This window comes from Triturus cristatus, chromosome 10 (assembly GCF_964204655.1).
Source record: "Triturus cristatus chromosome 10, aTriCri1.1, whole genome shotgun sequence".
NCBI lineage: Eukaryota > Metazoa > Chordata > Amphibia > Caudata > Salamandridae > Triturus > Triturus cristatus.
Window position 1 is genome coordinate 186,652,775 of NC_140593.1, and position 14,353 is coordinate 186,667,127.

Below are 14,353 nucleotides of genomic sequence, written 5' to 3' on the forward strand. Positions count from 1 at the left end.
CGGTGGCTGCGATGAGGGCGGTCTCAGTGCTGTGGTTGGCTCTGAAGCCGGATTGAGATGGGTCGAGGGATCTGTTCGTCTCGAGGAAGGTGGACAGTTGCTTGTTGACGATCTTCTCGGCGACTTTGGCAGGGAAAGGAAGGAGCGAGATTGGGCGGAAATTCTTGAGGTCGGTTGCGTCCGCTGTTGGTTTCTTCAGCAGTGCGCTGAGCTCGGCGTGCTTCCAGCTCTCTGGGAAGGTGGCTGTGTCGAAGGAGATGTTGATGATGTCTCTGAGGTGGGGTGCGATGGTGGAGGCTGCTTTGTTGAAGACCTGGTGGGGGCACGGGTCCGTTGGAGAGCCGGAGTGGATGGTGTTCATCATGCGGGCAGTGTCCTCGGGAGTCACCTTGGTCCAAGTCTGGAGAGCGACGGTGGTGTGCGGAGGTTCTACCGATGGGTGCGGGGGCGGAGTCCCGAAGCTCTCGTGGATATCGGCAATCTTGCGGTGGAAGTACAAGGCGAGGGAGTCGCAGAGGTCCTGTGAAGGGGCGATGTCGTTCCTTCCGGTGCTGGGGTTGGAGAACTCCTTGACGATGCTGAAGAGCTCCTTGCTGTCATGGGCGTTGTTGTCCAGTCGTTCCTTCAGGGATTTCTTCTTGGTGATGCGGATGAGCTGGTGATGTCTGCGAGTTGCGATTTTGAGGGCGGTCATGTTGTCGGCGGTCTTGTCGAGGAGCCAGGCCTTCAAGAGTGTGCGGCTGGCCTTCTTGGAGACCTTGAGGTCGTCGGTGAACCAGGGGGCCTTCTTGCTTCTGGGCTTGGTGGGTGGGTTCTTGAGTGGGGCGAGGTCGTCGGCACAGGTGGTCAGCCACTGCAAGAAGTTGCGGGCTGCTGTGTTGGGGTCCGTTGTGCTGACAGGTGGGTTCTGGCTGAGGGAGGAGGTAAGCTGGTCGGCCGTGATCTTGCTCCAGTTTCTGTGGGGGACCTGCTTCGGGTGGTGGTGGGTCGTGTTCTTCCTGAAGCTGAAGTGGACACAGCTGTGGTCGGTCCAGTGAAGTCCGGTGGAGTGGCTGAAGGAGATGTGTGTGCTGGACGAGAAGATCGGGTCGAGCGTGTGGCCGGCGTAGTGCGTGGGGGTGTTGACCAGTTGCTTCAGTCCGAGGTTAGCGAGGTTGTCCAGCAGGGCGGTGGTGTTGCGGTCGTTGTTGTTCTCCAGGTGGAAGTTGAGGTCCCCGAGGAGGATGTAGTCGGTGGAGGGGAGGGCGTGTGGGCTGATGAAGTCCGTGATGTCATCGCAGAACTGTGTGCGCGGTCCCGGGGGTCTGTAGATGAGGGTGCCTCTGAGGGTGGTCTTTGGGTCGGTGTGGATCTGGTAGTGCAGGTACTCGGCGGCGTTGAATGCGTCGATGGAGTCAGTCGAGATGCGAATGGTGTCTTTGTGTACGATGGCGATCCCTCCTCCGGTCTGGTTGACGCGATCCCTCCTGATGATCTTGTAGCCGTCTGGGATGGCTATGGCGATGTCGGGGGCTGAGGAGGCGTTCATCCAGGTTTCCGTTAGGAAGGCTACGTCAGGAGCAGCGGTGTCGATGAGGTTCCAGAGTTCCACGGCGTGTCGGTGGACGGAGCGGGTGTTGATCAGGATGCACTTGAGGTGGTCGCTGATGTCCGTCTTGAAGGGTGCGGTGCGGGTTCGTAGGCAGGAGAAGTTGCAGGCTCGGCAGACGAAGGGTCCATGGGTGCGTCGCGGTGATGCTTGATAGCATCCGGGGGTTCGGCCGGCGTTGAGTGCGATGAGTGTTGCGGCAGCGTAGGTTCTGCGGGGGGGGTGGCGGACGCGGGGGCCAGGGGATCTGACGCTGGGCGCGGACCAGGCGCGGACGGGCGCAGACGGGCTTACCTTTGGCGCACCTTCGGCGCTCAGTCGGCGCGCCCGCTGCGCGCGTCCGCTACGCGGTCGCTGAGGGGGCGTCATAAGTAAGGAGCCGGGAGGGAGGGTCAGCCAGGAGGCGGGAGGCGGGGGGACCAATGGGCTGCAGGGGGAGGCGGGCCTGGGGTCAGCGTCGGCGGGAAGGAGGAGCGGACCAGGGGCAGCGGCGGAAAATGGCGCGAAAAGGAGGTGGTGGCGTCGGCGGCACCTACCAGGAGCGAGGGCTGACTCTCTGGCTTTGGAGTGACAGGGACTGAGAATGTGCATTTGCTTCAGACATCCACTGGGGAGTTTGAGGTGTGTCCTGCCTTTCCTGGATGAGTCAGGGCTGGTCTTAATAGACCAGGGCTGCATTTAGAGTAGGGGGGAGGAGATTTCCTTGCACCTGAATAGGCCTGGTCTGCCTCACACAATGCTGTCTCCATCTCCCGCCAGGAAGCTGTACCAGAGAGAACAGAACTGGTTTTGACTGAGCACAGAGCCTCTCTGCCACAAGAGAACAACAATAACTTCAGTATAAATATTGTGACACAAACCCCAGAACTTTAAAACACTTCTGAACTCAAGGGGAACCTCAGCCAAGGAGAAGAGCTGGGAAAGCTGAAGGAGAAGTACTGCCCCTTTGCGGTGTGCTGTCTGTGGTTATTTCTGCCAAGGAGAGGACAAAGACTTTGCTGTGTATCCTGCTTGAAGAAGATCTCCAAAGTCTTGAAGTAGAACTTGCCTCCTGTTCTGAAGTATCAGGGACACAAAGAATTCACCACCAGCTCCCCTGAACTCCTTTGCTGGGAGTTCTGACCTGCCAAGAGGTGCCTGTTTCTTTGTTGGGCCTTTGGTGGTTGTTTCTGCTGTTGGGAGCTGAGAAAAGAGAAGCAACTAAAGAAGTCTGATGCATCTACACCAGTTTCTGATGCACCACTGCAGTGTGGGAAGAATTTCCACGCCTCGCCGTCGTGCTGCTGAAGAAACCGATGCAGCGGCTGCCCGCGACTGGAGAAACCACTGCATGCCGAGTCACGTGCACCAATCTCTGAAGTCTGAGATCACCACACCGACTCCAACGCAGGCCCTGCTGTGCAACTGCAAGAACAGCTTAATTGGGGGCCACAGCTAGAGAGATCAATGCAACGCCGTTGCCGCCACATCGAGAGCCGATGCCTCCTGAATCCCCATGCATCGCGCCAAGTCTATAGCAATGCCGGGGCTTCAGTAAGAAACCGACGCATCAACTCCCCACACAGTAAGAAACTGACGCATCACCTCCTCTTCAGTAAGGAACCAACGCATCACCTTCTCTCTGTGGCAGTAAGGAACCAATGCATCACCTCCCCTGGATCAAGGAACTGATGCATTAACTTCCCTGAGTGTAAGGAACCAACAGATCACCTTGCCTGCTGCTGTTTTTGCTTATGATTTTGACGTATCCAATATGCTTTGTTTCAAAAGTGTTGCATCTATATTTTGCTATAGACAGCACTGTTTTTACCTTTTAAAAGGTATATCTTGATAACTGTCTTTTGTCGTTTTGGTCTTGTTTGGTTTAGATAAAGATTACTTATTTATCTAAACTGGTGTGGTGTCCGTTTGTAGTGTTTTCACTGTATTACTGGATGTGTGCACAAATGCTTTACACACTACCTCTGAGATAAGCCTGTCTGCTTGTGCCAAGCTAACAAGGGGGTGAACAGGGGTTGTCTAAGGCCATAACTCCCTTACCCTGTCTAGAAGCAAGGGTCCCTACTTGGACAAAGGTGCAAACCATTGCCAACGAGAGACCCTCATTTCTAACACCTACCTATTGAGGCTGTAAATATTATTTTAAATCAATCCTAATGCGTGGAGAGGCAACCTGCATATAACTTGCCTTCAGTTGACCCCAAGCAAGTTACTGTTCCAGATATTCAAACTTCCCTCATATCTACCTCGTGTCCTTTGCTTTCTGCGAAGTGCATATCATTCGAGATCACAAGTCTCAAACAGTAATGTGTGAGCTACTGGTAGTTCGTGAATGCCCATGGCATGGCTCTCCCAATTGAATCTCAGCCTTGCTCATCATTCGGAGGGTTTCAATACATTAAAGGTGACAGTACCGTTCATACCAGGGACCCTTAATGTGTAAGCCAAACAAAACAATGGAAGGCCCACATGCTAAGGCATGAACTCTACCTGGCCAGTACAGTGAACCTCTGAATCCCCAAAGAGATTACACATGTTTTGAGGCTTTACTCTGTCGGTCAACCCAAGAGCTGGGGTCAGGGCACAGTCATTTAAAGTGTGGAACAGAATGGCAGGGTATTTGACTGAAAATTTTAATATCCAGAAACTGATATGCTGATAAAGACACAATGGTTGCGTATTGAAGATATTTAAAGATCACAGCTGAGTTGCAAGTCAAGTTGAACTAGAGGGATGTTTGCGATTTGTACAGTGATAATTATTAGTAGCCCCAGGTGTTTTACCTTTAACTGGAGTAGCTCTTATCACAGAAAATTGGAGCACCCTGCTCTGTATGAGGACAGGCTGGCGAGCCTGTACCTTCCGTCTGCAGGGGGAAAATCGTGAACCTATGTGCCTTTTGTTTGTGGCACTGTTCGCCTGAGCCAGAGAATGTCACATGTCAATGGAGCACAAACTATATTATGCTTCTTTGGCCTAAAGCCAACTGTTTTGGTTTCTAGAATGTACATGGTACTGCAACAGGGACCGGTTCTAGGGCACTAGCTGCCGGACTTTTGCATGGTGTATCCATGGGTTGCATTAGCTCCACTGCCCCCTTCAAGGCAGGTTGCTTCGTTAACCCTATCTTACCAGTCCGCAAGCATTGTAACACAAGGGGGGGAATGTGCTTGGTTGACACAGTGGTGTGATCTGAACTGCTATGACTATGCTGCAATGAAGGCCCCAGCAACACTGCATGATAGGCAAAGCGTGTGCGCACTCTTCCATCTTAGCCCATTCCTCAGAATCAGTATATCCAGTACCAGCACTGCACGTGCTAATTGACCCGATTGCCATCAGCCAGGCCACACGCATCAGACAACTGGCTCCTGTGTCCTACTCTCATAACTTACATGCTACAGTCAGGCCTGGCAAAGCCATTGCCCTAAATTTAGAAGGAAAAAATGCGCATTCCAAGCCAAAGTCTCGTGGTGAGCAGTAATGCAAAACACAGCCCTCAAGACCCGTTATGGGGAACCGATAGCCTTCCACAGTATAGTTATTCTGTGGTTGGTTAACAATAGAGCCAAGCCCACTTATCTATTTCTATATTACACCTCACTGTGCCCACGGGAGCAATTGTAGTAGATGCTGTGGGGAAGGGTCTCTGATGCTATTGTTGGCTCCATAAACCTTGTCCAATGGTTTCTCCCTGTATGGAAGGAATACTAGCCAACTCGTGCCAACTGTTAATTTGTCTTTTCTTCATGACATTTGGGAAGAGGTTGGAACTGAGGTTTTTATATACATCACAGTTTGGCATGAGTAAGGAACGTTTTTATGAAAAATGCCGCTTAGGAGGTAGGACCTGAACCTGCGAGGGGAGACCCCAATTGATTTCTAGTCCATCAACTTAACCACTCCGCCATGATACCCCACATATGGAGACGCTGTCCGCAATCCTTAGGAGTTATTTCTTCCCATGTTTACCTACCATTTATATTTAAGATTGTGGGATCTATGGGATGTGAGGCAAAGCGTGTGCAGTGTTGTTGCCCTATGCCACTAGCAGTGTTGAACCCCACTGCACTCCAATAACGGTGCCACTTCCCAGCTGCAGGGGGTCAGACTCATACACACAGCAAAGTAATCACGTTTGCCACTGTGGAAATGTATTTAATATCTCCAAAGGAGGACAAGGCAGATAAGGTGTGTCTTATATTTATTAAACACCACATTAACCAAAATTGTACACATGGTTCCCTTTAAATATCTGGAAATATAGTCCAGGCACTATGTTTGTCAAACACTTGTATTGTACAAACAACTAACAACACGCCGCTCTGCAAGTGTGACACCCTTTCCTCTAATGAAGGAAACCTAGCCTTGGTGCTACAGCTCCTGGAAAGGAAACATGCTGAACCACCAACAAAGGGATCTGCTGTTGCCTCTGCAAAAACACCCTATGCAGGATCTGCTCCTTCCACTCCCTGCTCCAAGACAAACTACCAATGTTGCTGTTCCCTGGGAGGCAGAAAACCGAAAGCAAGACAAATGTGCTCACCTTCTGTTGAAGAAAGGGGGCTTGCTGCCACCTCCCAACAAAGACAAGAAGAAGAAGAACTCAGACACTGAGCCAGCCTGCCCTGACAGCGCGTCCAGCAGAGCACCAAAATGAAGCCTGTGTTTTTTTTTTATAAATAATACCAGGCACCAGGCCCCCAGGAGCTGCAGATACGTGAGAGAGGCTGGAAGGAAGGGCTCCCACCGGAACCAAAAGGGTGGAGCGCGGGTGCTAGTGTTGATTACTGCACTAAAGCGATGCCCTTTTAGGAGGGCGCACTCTGTATGCCGCGGGAAGCCTCAATTTTATATCTGAAAAGTGCACTGAATCTTCACACCTGTTTGTCACATTGAATCCTTTATCTCCTATATGCATTTTACAGAGAAATCAAACCTTTTTGCTACTTTTTTCCTTGTTTCATTTGCAAAGCCAATAGGTCTGGATTTAACCCAGTAAACAGCATTTGTACATTCAAACACCATTATTGAATGCCTCTGTTTGCATGCTGTGGCGCTTTAAAGCCAGATCTATTTCCAGTGCTTGTGTTATTAGGGGGTATTCAGTTTTTTTAAGTAAGATTAAAATTAACTCTTTGTTCATGGCTGGGATACCCACTGTCTGTTATTTTCTGGAATTTGTTTTATCTAGCTCACTTGAGTTCATAGATTTCCAACTTCTATCAGCATCCCATTTTGAAGATTTGGGATTGTGAACAAGACATCTAGGTGTAATTCTGACATATTACTGACCAACTCTACATAGCATTAGAGCAAACCATAGGCAGTATACTATAGGGTAAGCTTACAAATAGCTGTCCGACCCTTAGAAGGAAGACTGACTTGGTCAGCCCCTGTTGGGAACATTCAGGCTGAACAGTGTGTAACCTGTCCTTCCGAACAAAACTGTTGGAGAAAGTAGTGCTAGTGTAGCTACAAATGACATTAGAAAACAGCAAGCTGGGTTTTCAGCAGAGCATAGTCTGTACGTACTTATTCAATATACTATGACCCTATAATGAAATTAAAGGAAGCCAGTGTCTATGATCTGATATTACTAGACAATCGAAGGTTGCTCCTGCTAGACACGTGATCAGAATGGAGTGGCCAATAGTGTTGAAGGCTGTGTAATGTCCTATTAATTACTGGTTATCTTCATTACACCCAGGTCCCTCCAGTCCTTGTCACCTTCATCTTAACAATGGAGTTAATCCTAACTCACCAACAGAAAAAAGAACAAAGGAATGCTGGTACCACCCCTCCCCCTCCTTCTGGGAGTACATAACCGTACACATCCCAGCATTCCTCCTGTTCTTTTTTCTGTCAATCGACACTGTAAAGGATGTTCTGGAGCCTAGGAGGCTCCTGGTACTCACCTGCTGCTGGATGGTGGGTACGTCGCTAGTCTCTTTGACTCCCTCCCTGCCGGACTTGAGGGGTGTCATGATGGCTCCTGTGCCCTCCTTTGTCCTCATTTCCAAAGGGTAACTCAGTTCGGCGCATCTTTTTCCTGCTGGATGACTGATTCTCGTATTTTCTGATTCTCTGGCTAAGGTGTCGGCCCCGCGCCTCCCGGGTTGCCGGACACGTGGTGGGGTGTGGCAGGTCCGGCTCTGCTTCTGGGGCGTCCCTCGGGCACTTCCTGGAGATGGCGTTGCCCGATTTCCGGGTTGTTGATGAAGGAAGTCAGGCATTACAGTGCTGTGCGGCTGACGGCTGTGGAACTGGTTGTTGCCGGCCAGCTTGTAAGTACCGCACAGCGGTTTTCTTTTCATTTTCAGTATCGGTCTCATGGTTTCTGATTCCTATTGTGTTTTCCTGGACTCGGGGATTGACTTTGGTCTGCCTGCAGTATCAGTATTCTGTGCTTTGTCAGTGAAGTTGCCTGTGGGATTCCTCTGTACTAGCGTCTGCTGGGATTTTCCTGTTTCCTTGCTGTCCTTGCGGAGGTTCTCCTGTGTTTGGCTGTCGACTGTTTCAGATTCTTTCTGGTGTATTGCTGGAAAGGGTGTGGTGTCCTCTTGGTCTTTCCTGCTTCCAGGCCCTGTGAACATGGGCAAACATCCAAGGAAGAGCAGGGATGTGGAGCATTCCATCTCTTCTTCATCTGTGTCTTCTTCCTCACCCTCTCCTGCGTGCTCCAGGTGCGTAAGGAGGGTGGTGATGCCAGAATTCAACGTTTGATAAAGGAGACCTTGCTGGAGATGGGTGGCGCTCCACGGTCCAAGAGCACTGGTCGGGCTCCTGTTTCTTATTCTTCTGACTCGGAGGGCAAGTGGATGGGGAGTGAGAAACATAAGGGCAAGTACATTGACAAGGATATGCTGCCGGACCTGTTGAAGCATGTCAAGTCCAATATGGGGTTTCCTTGCGATGATGCCCCCAGCACTTCTGGGGGTTCCTTGCTTCGCCAGTTTCAAAGCTCTGCTGCAGTTGAGGTTCCGGTCCATCCCTATATCAATGAGGTTCTTAAACTGGAGTGGAAGGACAGGGATTGCATTATGCTTCCCCCATTCATGGCCAAACTCTACCCACTTCAGGATATGGCCAAGGACTTGCCTGACTCCATTCCTATTGATTCTTTTGTTGCCACTCTGGTGGGTCGTACGTTATTGGCTGAAGAGGCTATGGTCAGGGATCCAGTGGATAAGAAGGTGGATGCTTCCCTTTGGAAAGTTTATTCTGGTTCCCATTTGGCTCTCAGGGCGGGCATTTATGGGACTCATGTAGCCCAGTCGCTAGTCTCAGATATCAAGGCTCTTTATGGGTCTACGGATGATTCTTCAGACTGTTTGGGACTTCTGGAGCATATTGAAAGGCAGGTGGAGTTCCTGCCTGATGTTTCATTTGACGTGGTGAGAGAGTCAGCCCTTTCTGGGGGGGCTTGTGTGGCGGCCCGCCACAATCTGGTTCTGAAGGTCTGGAAGACAGATTCGGCCCAAAAAACCTCGGCCCTTCGGTTGCCCTTTCAAGGTATCATGATGTTTCGGGAGGAGTTGGAGGGCAAACTGCATAGACTTTTTAAAGTAAAAGAAACATTCCTCCTTGTTTGAGCATTCCTCCTCTGTGGCAGTCTCTTCTAAGCCCAAGTCCTTCTTCCATCCCCCCTCTAGGAGGCAGTTTTCTTGTGGCCGTGGAAGGTTTTCCTATGGTAAAGGTTGGGACAAGAAGGCCAATTCTCCGCCTGCAAAGCCTCGTTCCTGACTATCTGGCGGCCGGTGCCAGATTCTTGGTCGGAGTTTGGCTTCCGTACTTTCTCCCTGCCTCGATGCAATCTTGTTCAGATTTGTGGGTCCTGGACATTGTGAGATTGGGGTATGTCATCGAATTTTGGGAGCCTCCTCTGGACTCAGGGGTCCGTCTGACTCCCTGGCCATCTTGTCTGACCAAGAGATTGGAACTGTGTCTGGGGCTACAGGCTCTATTGGAGAAAGGGGCTGTTCAGGAGATTCCTCTGTTGGAGAAAGGAAGGGGGTTTTACTCCGTGATTTTCCTGGTGCCAAAGTGACAGGTGGGTTCTGTCTTGTCCTGGATTTGAAGGCCCTGAACAAATTTGTTTTATATCTGCCTTTCAAGATGGAGACTCTCCAACGGGTGATTCCCCTAGTTCTCCCAGGTCATTTCATGTGAACCCTGGATCTTCAGGCTGCTTATTATCATGTCCCTGTTCACCTGAGTTCTCGGCAGTTCCTGAGGTTTTGTCTTCAGGCCCGCCATTATCAGTTTCTGGTTCTACCCTTCGGCCTGAGGTTGGCCCCAAGGGTGCTCACCAAGGTTGTGGTGCCGTTGGTCCTTCATTCTATTTTCTGGTTTATCCTTACTTGGACGATTGGCTGATCCATGCCCCTTCCAGGGATCTGTTGTTGCGGGATCAGGAGTTGGTGTGTTCAGTGTTGAGGAACCATGGGTTTCTGCTGAATCTCCCGAAGTGTCAGCTGGTGCCTTCCCAGAACTTGACATTCATAGGGGCTCATTTTCACACCAATCTGAATCAGCTTTTTTGCCTGTTTCTTGGGTGGTGACCTTGTGTTCCCTAGCGCATCATTTTCTGGAGGAGTGTTCCTTCCCTGTCTATCTCTGGTTGCAGCATTTGGGTCTCATGGCTGTGACTGTGTACATGGCGCCTTGGACGCGGTTTCATCTGCGTACTTTTTGGTCATACCTATTGTCTCAGTGGGATCCGTTGTCCCGCAATTTGTCCTTCTTGGTTCCAGTGTTGCTGTTTGTCCTCCCTGCTCTACGTTGGTGGTCGGTGTTGGACAAATTATCCCAGGGTCTGCCTCTGCAGCCCTCTCCTACGGTTTTCCTCACTACGGATGCCAGTGCTGTGGGATGGGGTGGGGGGCGATGTTGAGGACAGCTTCCCTTCAAGGTCATTGGTTCCTTGTAGAGGGTCGGAGGTCTTCGAATTGGCGCAAGTTATCGCCCGTATTCGGGGCTGTCATGGGGTTCCGAGATAAATTGATGAATTGCAATGTGGTGGTTGGCTCGGACAACACTGTGTTATGGTGGCCTACCTAAATCACCAGGGGGGCAACAGGTCCAAGTCACTGAATGCAGTGGTGTTCCCGTTGTTTTGCTGGGTGAAGGGGCACCTCTTGTCTCTGTCAGCTGTTCATAATCTGGGGGTGGACAATGGGGTGGCAGATGTCCTCAGTTGGCATTTCCCTGCCTCCCAGGAATTGACTTTGACTCCTGTGGCCTTTTGTCTGGTGTGCAAGAGGTTTGGTCTTCCTTATCTCGACTTCTTTGCTTCCCGGCTCAATGCTCAGCTTCCCCGCTTCTGCTCCCGGATCAATCAGGTGGGGGCTTGGGGGGTGGATTCTCAGACCATTCCTTGGCCATCTCGGCTGCTGTATGCCTTTCCGCCCCTTGCACTGATCACCCAGTTTCTGTATAATCTGGTGGTGGAGGATCGGGAAGTAGTGGTGTTGGTGCCCTTCTGGCCCGCGGTCTTGATTTCCCACTCTGCGGCTGTTGGCTGTTCAGGGTCTTTGGTTCTTCCCATTCCCTCTGTCTCCCGTCTGGACTTCTCTGACGTTGTCCCTCCAGCGGCTTAGTCTGTCGGTCTGGAGGTTGAGAGTCAAGGGTGGTGGAATAGGGGTATCCCTGAGCATTTAGCTTTGGTCATTCAGCAGTCCAGGAAACCTTCTACTTTCAAGTCCTACGGTCGTCATTGGGGTAATTTCCAGCGTTGTTGTCAGGGTCTGACATGGTCTCCTCTGGTTTGTCCCTTGCCTGATGTCCTTCAATTTCTCTGGGAGGAGTTTGAAAAAGGGTTGTCTAGCTCCCCTTTGAGAGCTCAGTGGGCTGCTATCAGGGCTTTCCGATTCCCTTGGGGGAATTTGTCTGATATGGACGACGTGGTTTCTGGGTTGCTGCACAGTTTTTCCTGCCCTGTGGTGCAACCTTCTTTTCCTCTTTGGGACCTCCCTTTGGTGTTGCGAGCTTTGGTGGCTTCTCCTTTTGAGACTTTGGTGGACTTTGATCTGAAGTTTGTTACTTTCAAAGTTGTTTTTTTGGTGGCCATTACTGCGGCCAGGCGCCGCTGGGAGCTGGGACCTCTGATGGTTAGGGAGCATTTTCTGTCCTTTTCTGACGATGGGGTGGTCCTGCTGTTGGTTTCTTCATTTGTTCCCAAAGTTCCATCCCAATTCCATCGCTCCCAGGAACTGGGCCTGCCTGCTTTGTGTGCAGAGCAGGTGGGTGGTGACGATCTTCCTTGGGCTTTGTTGGATGTTTGCCGGTCTTTGCAGATATATGTGGACCGTACTCGTCCTTTTCGGAAGTCTGACTCGCTGTTTGTTTCTTTTAGTGTTTCCTCTCAGGGGTGCATGGCTTCTTCCTCTGGTCGCTGGCTGAAGCAGGTTATCATGTTGGCCTACTCCCTTTATGGCTCCCCTCCTCCGGCGGTGGTTCAGGGGCGTTCTACTCGTGGGATGGCAGCCTCTTGAGCTGCGGTCCGTGGGGTGTCCCTGTCTGAGATCTGTCGGGCGGCCACCTGGGCTTCTGCTAATACCTTTGTTAGGCATTATCGCATTCCGAATGTTCTGGAGGATGATGCTAATTTTTTTGGTTTGGGGGTTCTTCAGGCTGTATGCTCCTGATTTCCCTCTTTTCTGTTCCGTGTTTACATCACTGTGTTTGCTGTTTGTTCCATGTCCTGGTGGTTTGTTGAGGGGTGATGGCCAGTTTCCGCTTGGATACTCTCAATTGTTAAGATGAAGGGGACGAGGACAACGGAACCTGGAGTAATGAACATTACCGGTAAGTAATAGGACATTACACAGCCTTCAACACCACTGGCCACTCCCTTGTGATCACGTGTCTAGCAGCAGCAGCCTTCGACTAGTTCAGATTGTTTCTTTTATATGTCTCATACAGTACATTTGCTAGAGTTTTGTTATGTAGTTTTGCAAGGTTCAACACTTTAGTCTCGATTATTTAATCTGCATTTACACCCTGTTGACATCTTTTCTTAAGAAACGTAGAATGAGATTTATAATTATACGTCTGACACCTAGTTGATCTTCAAGAAACCATGAGCAAAATGTAGATTACAAAGATGGTGCAGTTGCTTTTTTTCTGCTAGCTTTATGGAACATGGTACTATGTGTCAAGGGGGTGTCATAAGTGTGGTAGATAGATGTTGCTACGTGAATATGCATGGTTTTTTATACTAAGCCTTACATACTCACATTTGCATATACATTTTGGCCTATAAATATATGCCCCCTTGAGACAGGTGTTGGAGGTAAGTTTTTTTACCACAAACTTTTCATATGTGCCATATGGTACAGAACATATACAAAGCTGTAAATGTTTTGAAATACATATACCATATCATGGTATTTTAGTAAATTGGCCCCTCATGCAGATACTTGTTGCGCTTTATAAACTGCCTAACATAGTAAAACATAACAGATCAGGGAAAACACTGGAAATTAATGCACTGTGTAACGCAATGCTATGCAGTCCGAAATGGGGGTCTGCCGGTTCTGATTAAAAAAAAAACACACACATTTGTGTTTTCGAATTTAAACTACAATAATATAAAAACAGAAATAGTGATATTTTACAAATGTTTTAAATACAAAATAAATACTTGTCACATCACTGTGACATCTTTAATAAAGATAAACTGTATCAAAAGATTAGTTTGATTTATTGCAAAGAGGAAATTAAATATACATTTTAATTAAGGGCCATTCTCTAAAAGCCATGATGCTATTTGCCATTAAGTAAACAGTAATGCATTGTATGTCACAGAATATTTAAAAAGATTTAACTGTAACTCTTCCCCTGTAGTCCAACTAATATTTTTTTTGTGTTATTTCAGCTATTTGCAGATTACCTTGTCAACATGGAGGGAAGTGCATTTCTCCAGATGTATGTAGATGCCGAGCACCATATTCTGGTCTGCAGTGCACAAAGAAATGGAAGCCTTGAGAGGGCTTCCACTGCCCTCCTAGCGTATTTCTGAATTATGTACACCTGCCAGGGTGTTCTTTTTTTCTGTCTTTCTTGTATTCTACAACAGTAATTTGACTTCTTTCGAGTACTATATATGTCAAAATATTTACCAATAAACATATTTTTGAATTTTGATTGTTCTGGTTTTGGCGTCATTGCATATTCTGGGAGATCCTTTTAAAACGTGACCTTAATTTGCTACATTTACTAAGACTGTTGACCATTATTTCCCATGGAAAGATCTCAGCCATGCTCCTCGCAATAATGGCCTTACACATGTGTGCACTTTGAAAAGCATCTCTGGAAGAGTCTAATTGAGCATACTTGTTTACTATTTTTGATGCTATTTTAAAGCAGAGGTGAACTTTTAGATACCAAAACCCATAGACGTACACAAAACATTCCATACATTGATATCGTCCATACTTCGCTTAATTGTAAAAGTCGCATTTTCACACTGGATTATTAATTATTCGTACTGGCTTATAATGTTCATTCTCAATTTGTATAAAAGGAATTTGAGCCCAGGTTTTTAATCTCAAAAGTGCTTAGGCCACCTATATTCTCCATCACTTTTTACAACCCAGCCTGCCATTTGTGCCCGCCAACACTCCACAGTTGTAAGCATGGCCATATTAAACTCATGAATCCACTATGCCAATTTCAAAGCAAGTCTATCAGATGACTAATATGATTGAACTACTAATGATACAACATGCTGATATACGGTTTCCACAATATTGTGAAACA

At 48.8% G+C, this 14,353-nt stretch overlaps 1 protein-coding gene across 1 annotated transcript in view; it reads left to right on the forward strand.

Moving 5' to 3' along the window:
- LOC146789186 (uncharacterized) overlaps positions 1-13,738 on the forward strand; it is a 112,708-nt gene extending 98,970 nt beyond the window's left edge. Inside the window, exon 5 of the mRNA XM_085630021.1 lies at positions 13,470-13,738. Within this exon, the coding sequence (XP_085486147.1) occupies positions 13,470-13,579 (110 nt within the window). The 3' untranslated portion in view covers positions 13,580-13,738. The remainder of the gene's footprint in view (positions 1-13,469) is intronic.
- The last annotated feature ends 615 nt before the right edge of the window (positions 13,739-14,353 follow it).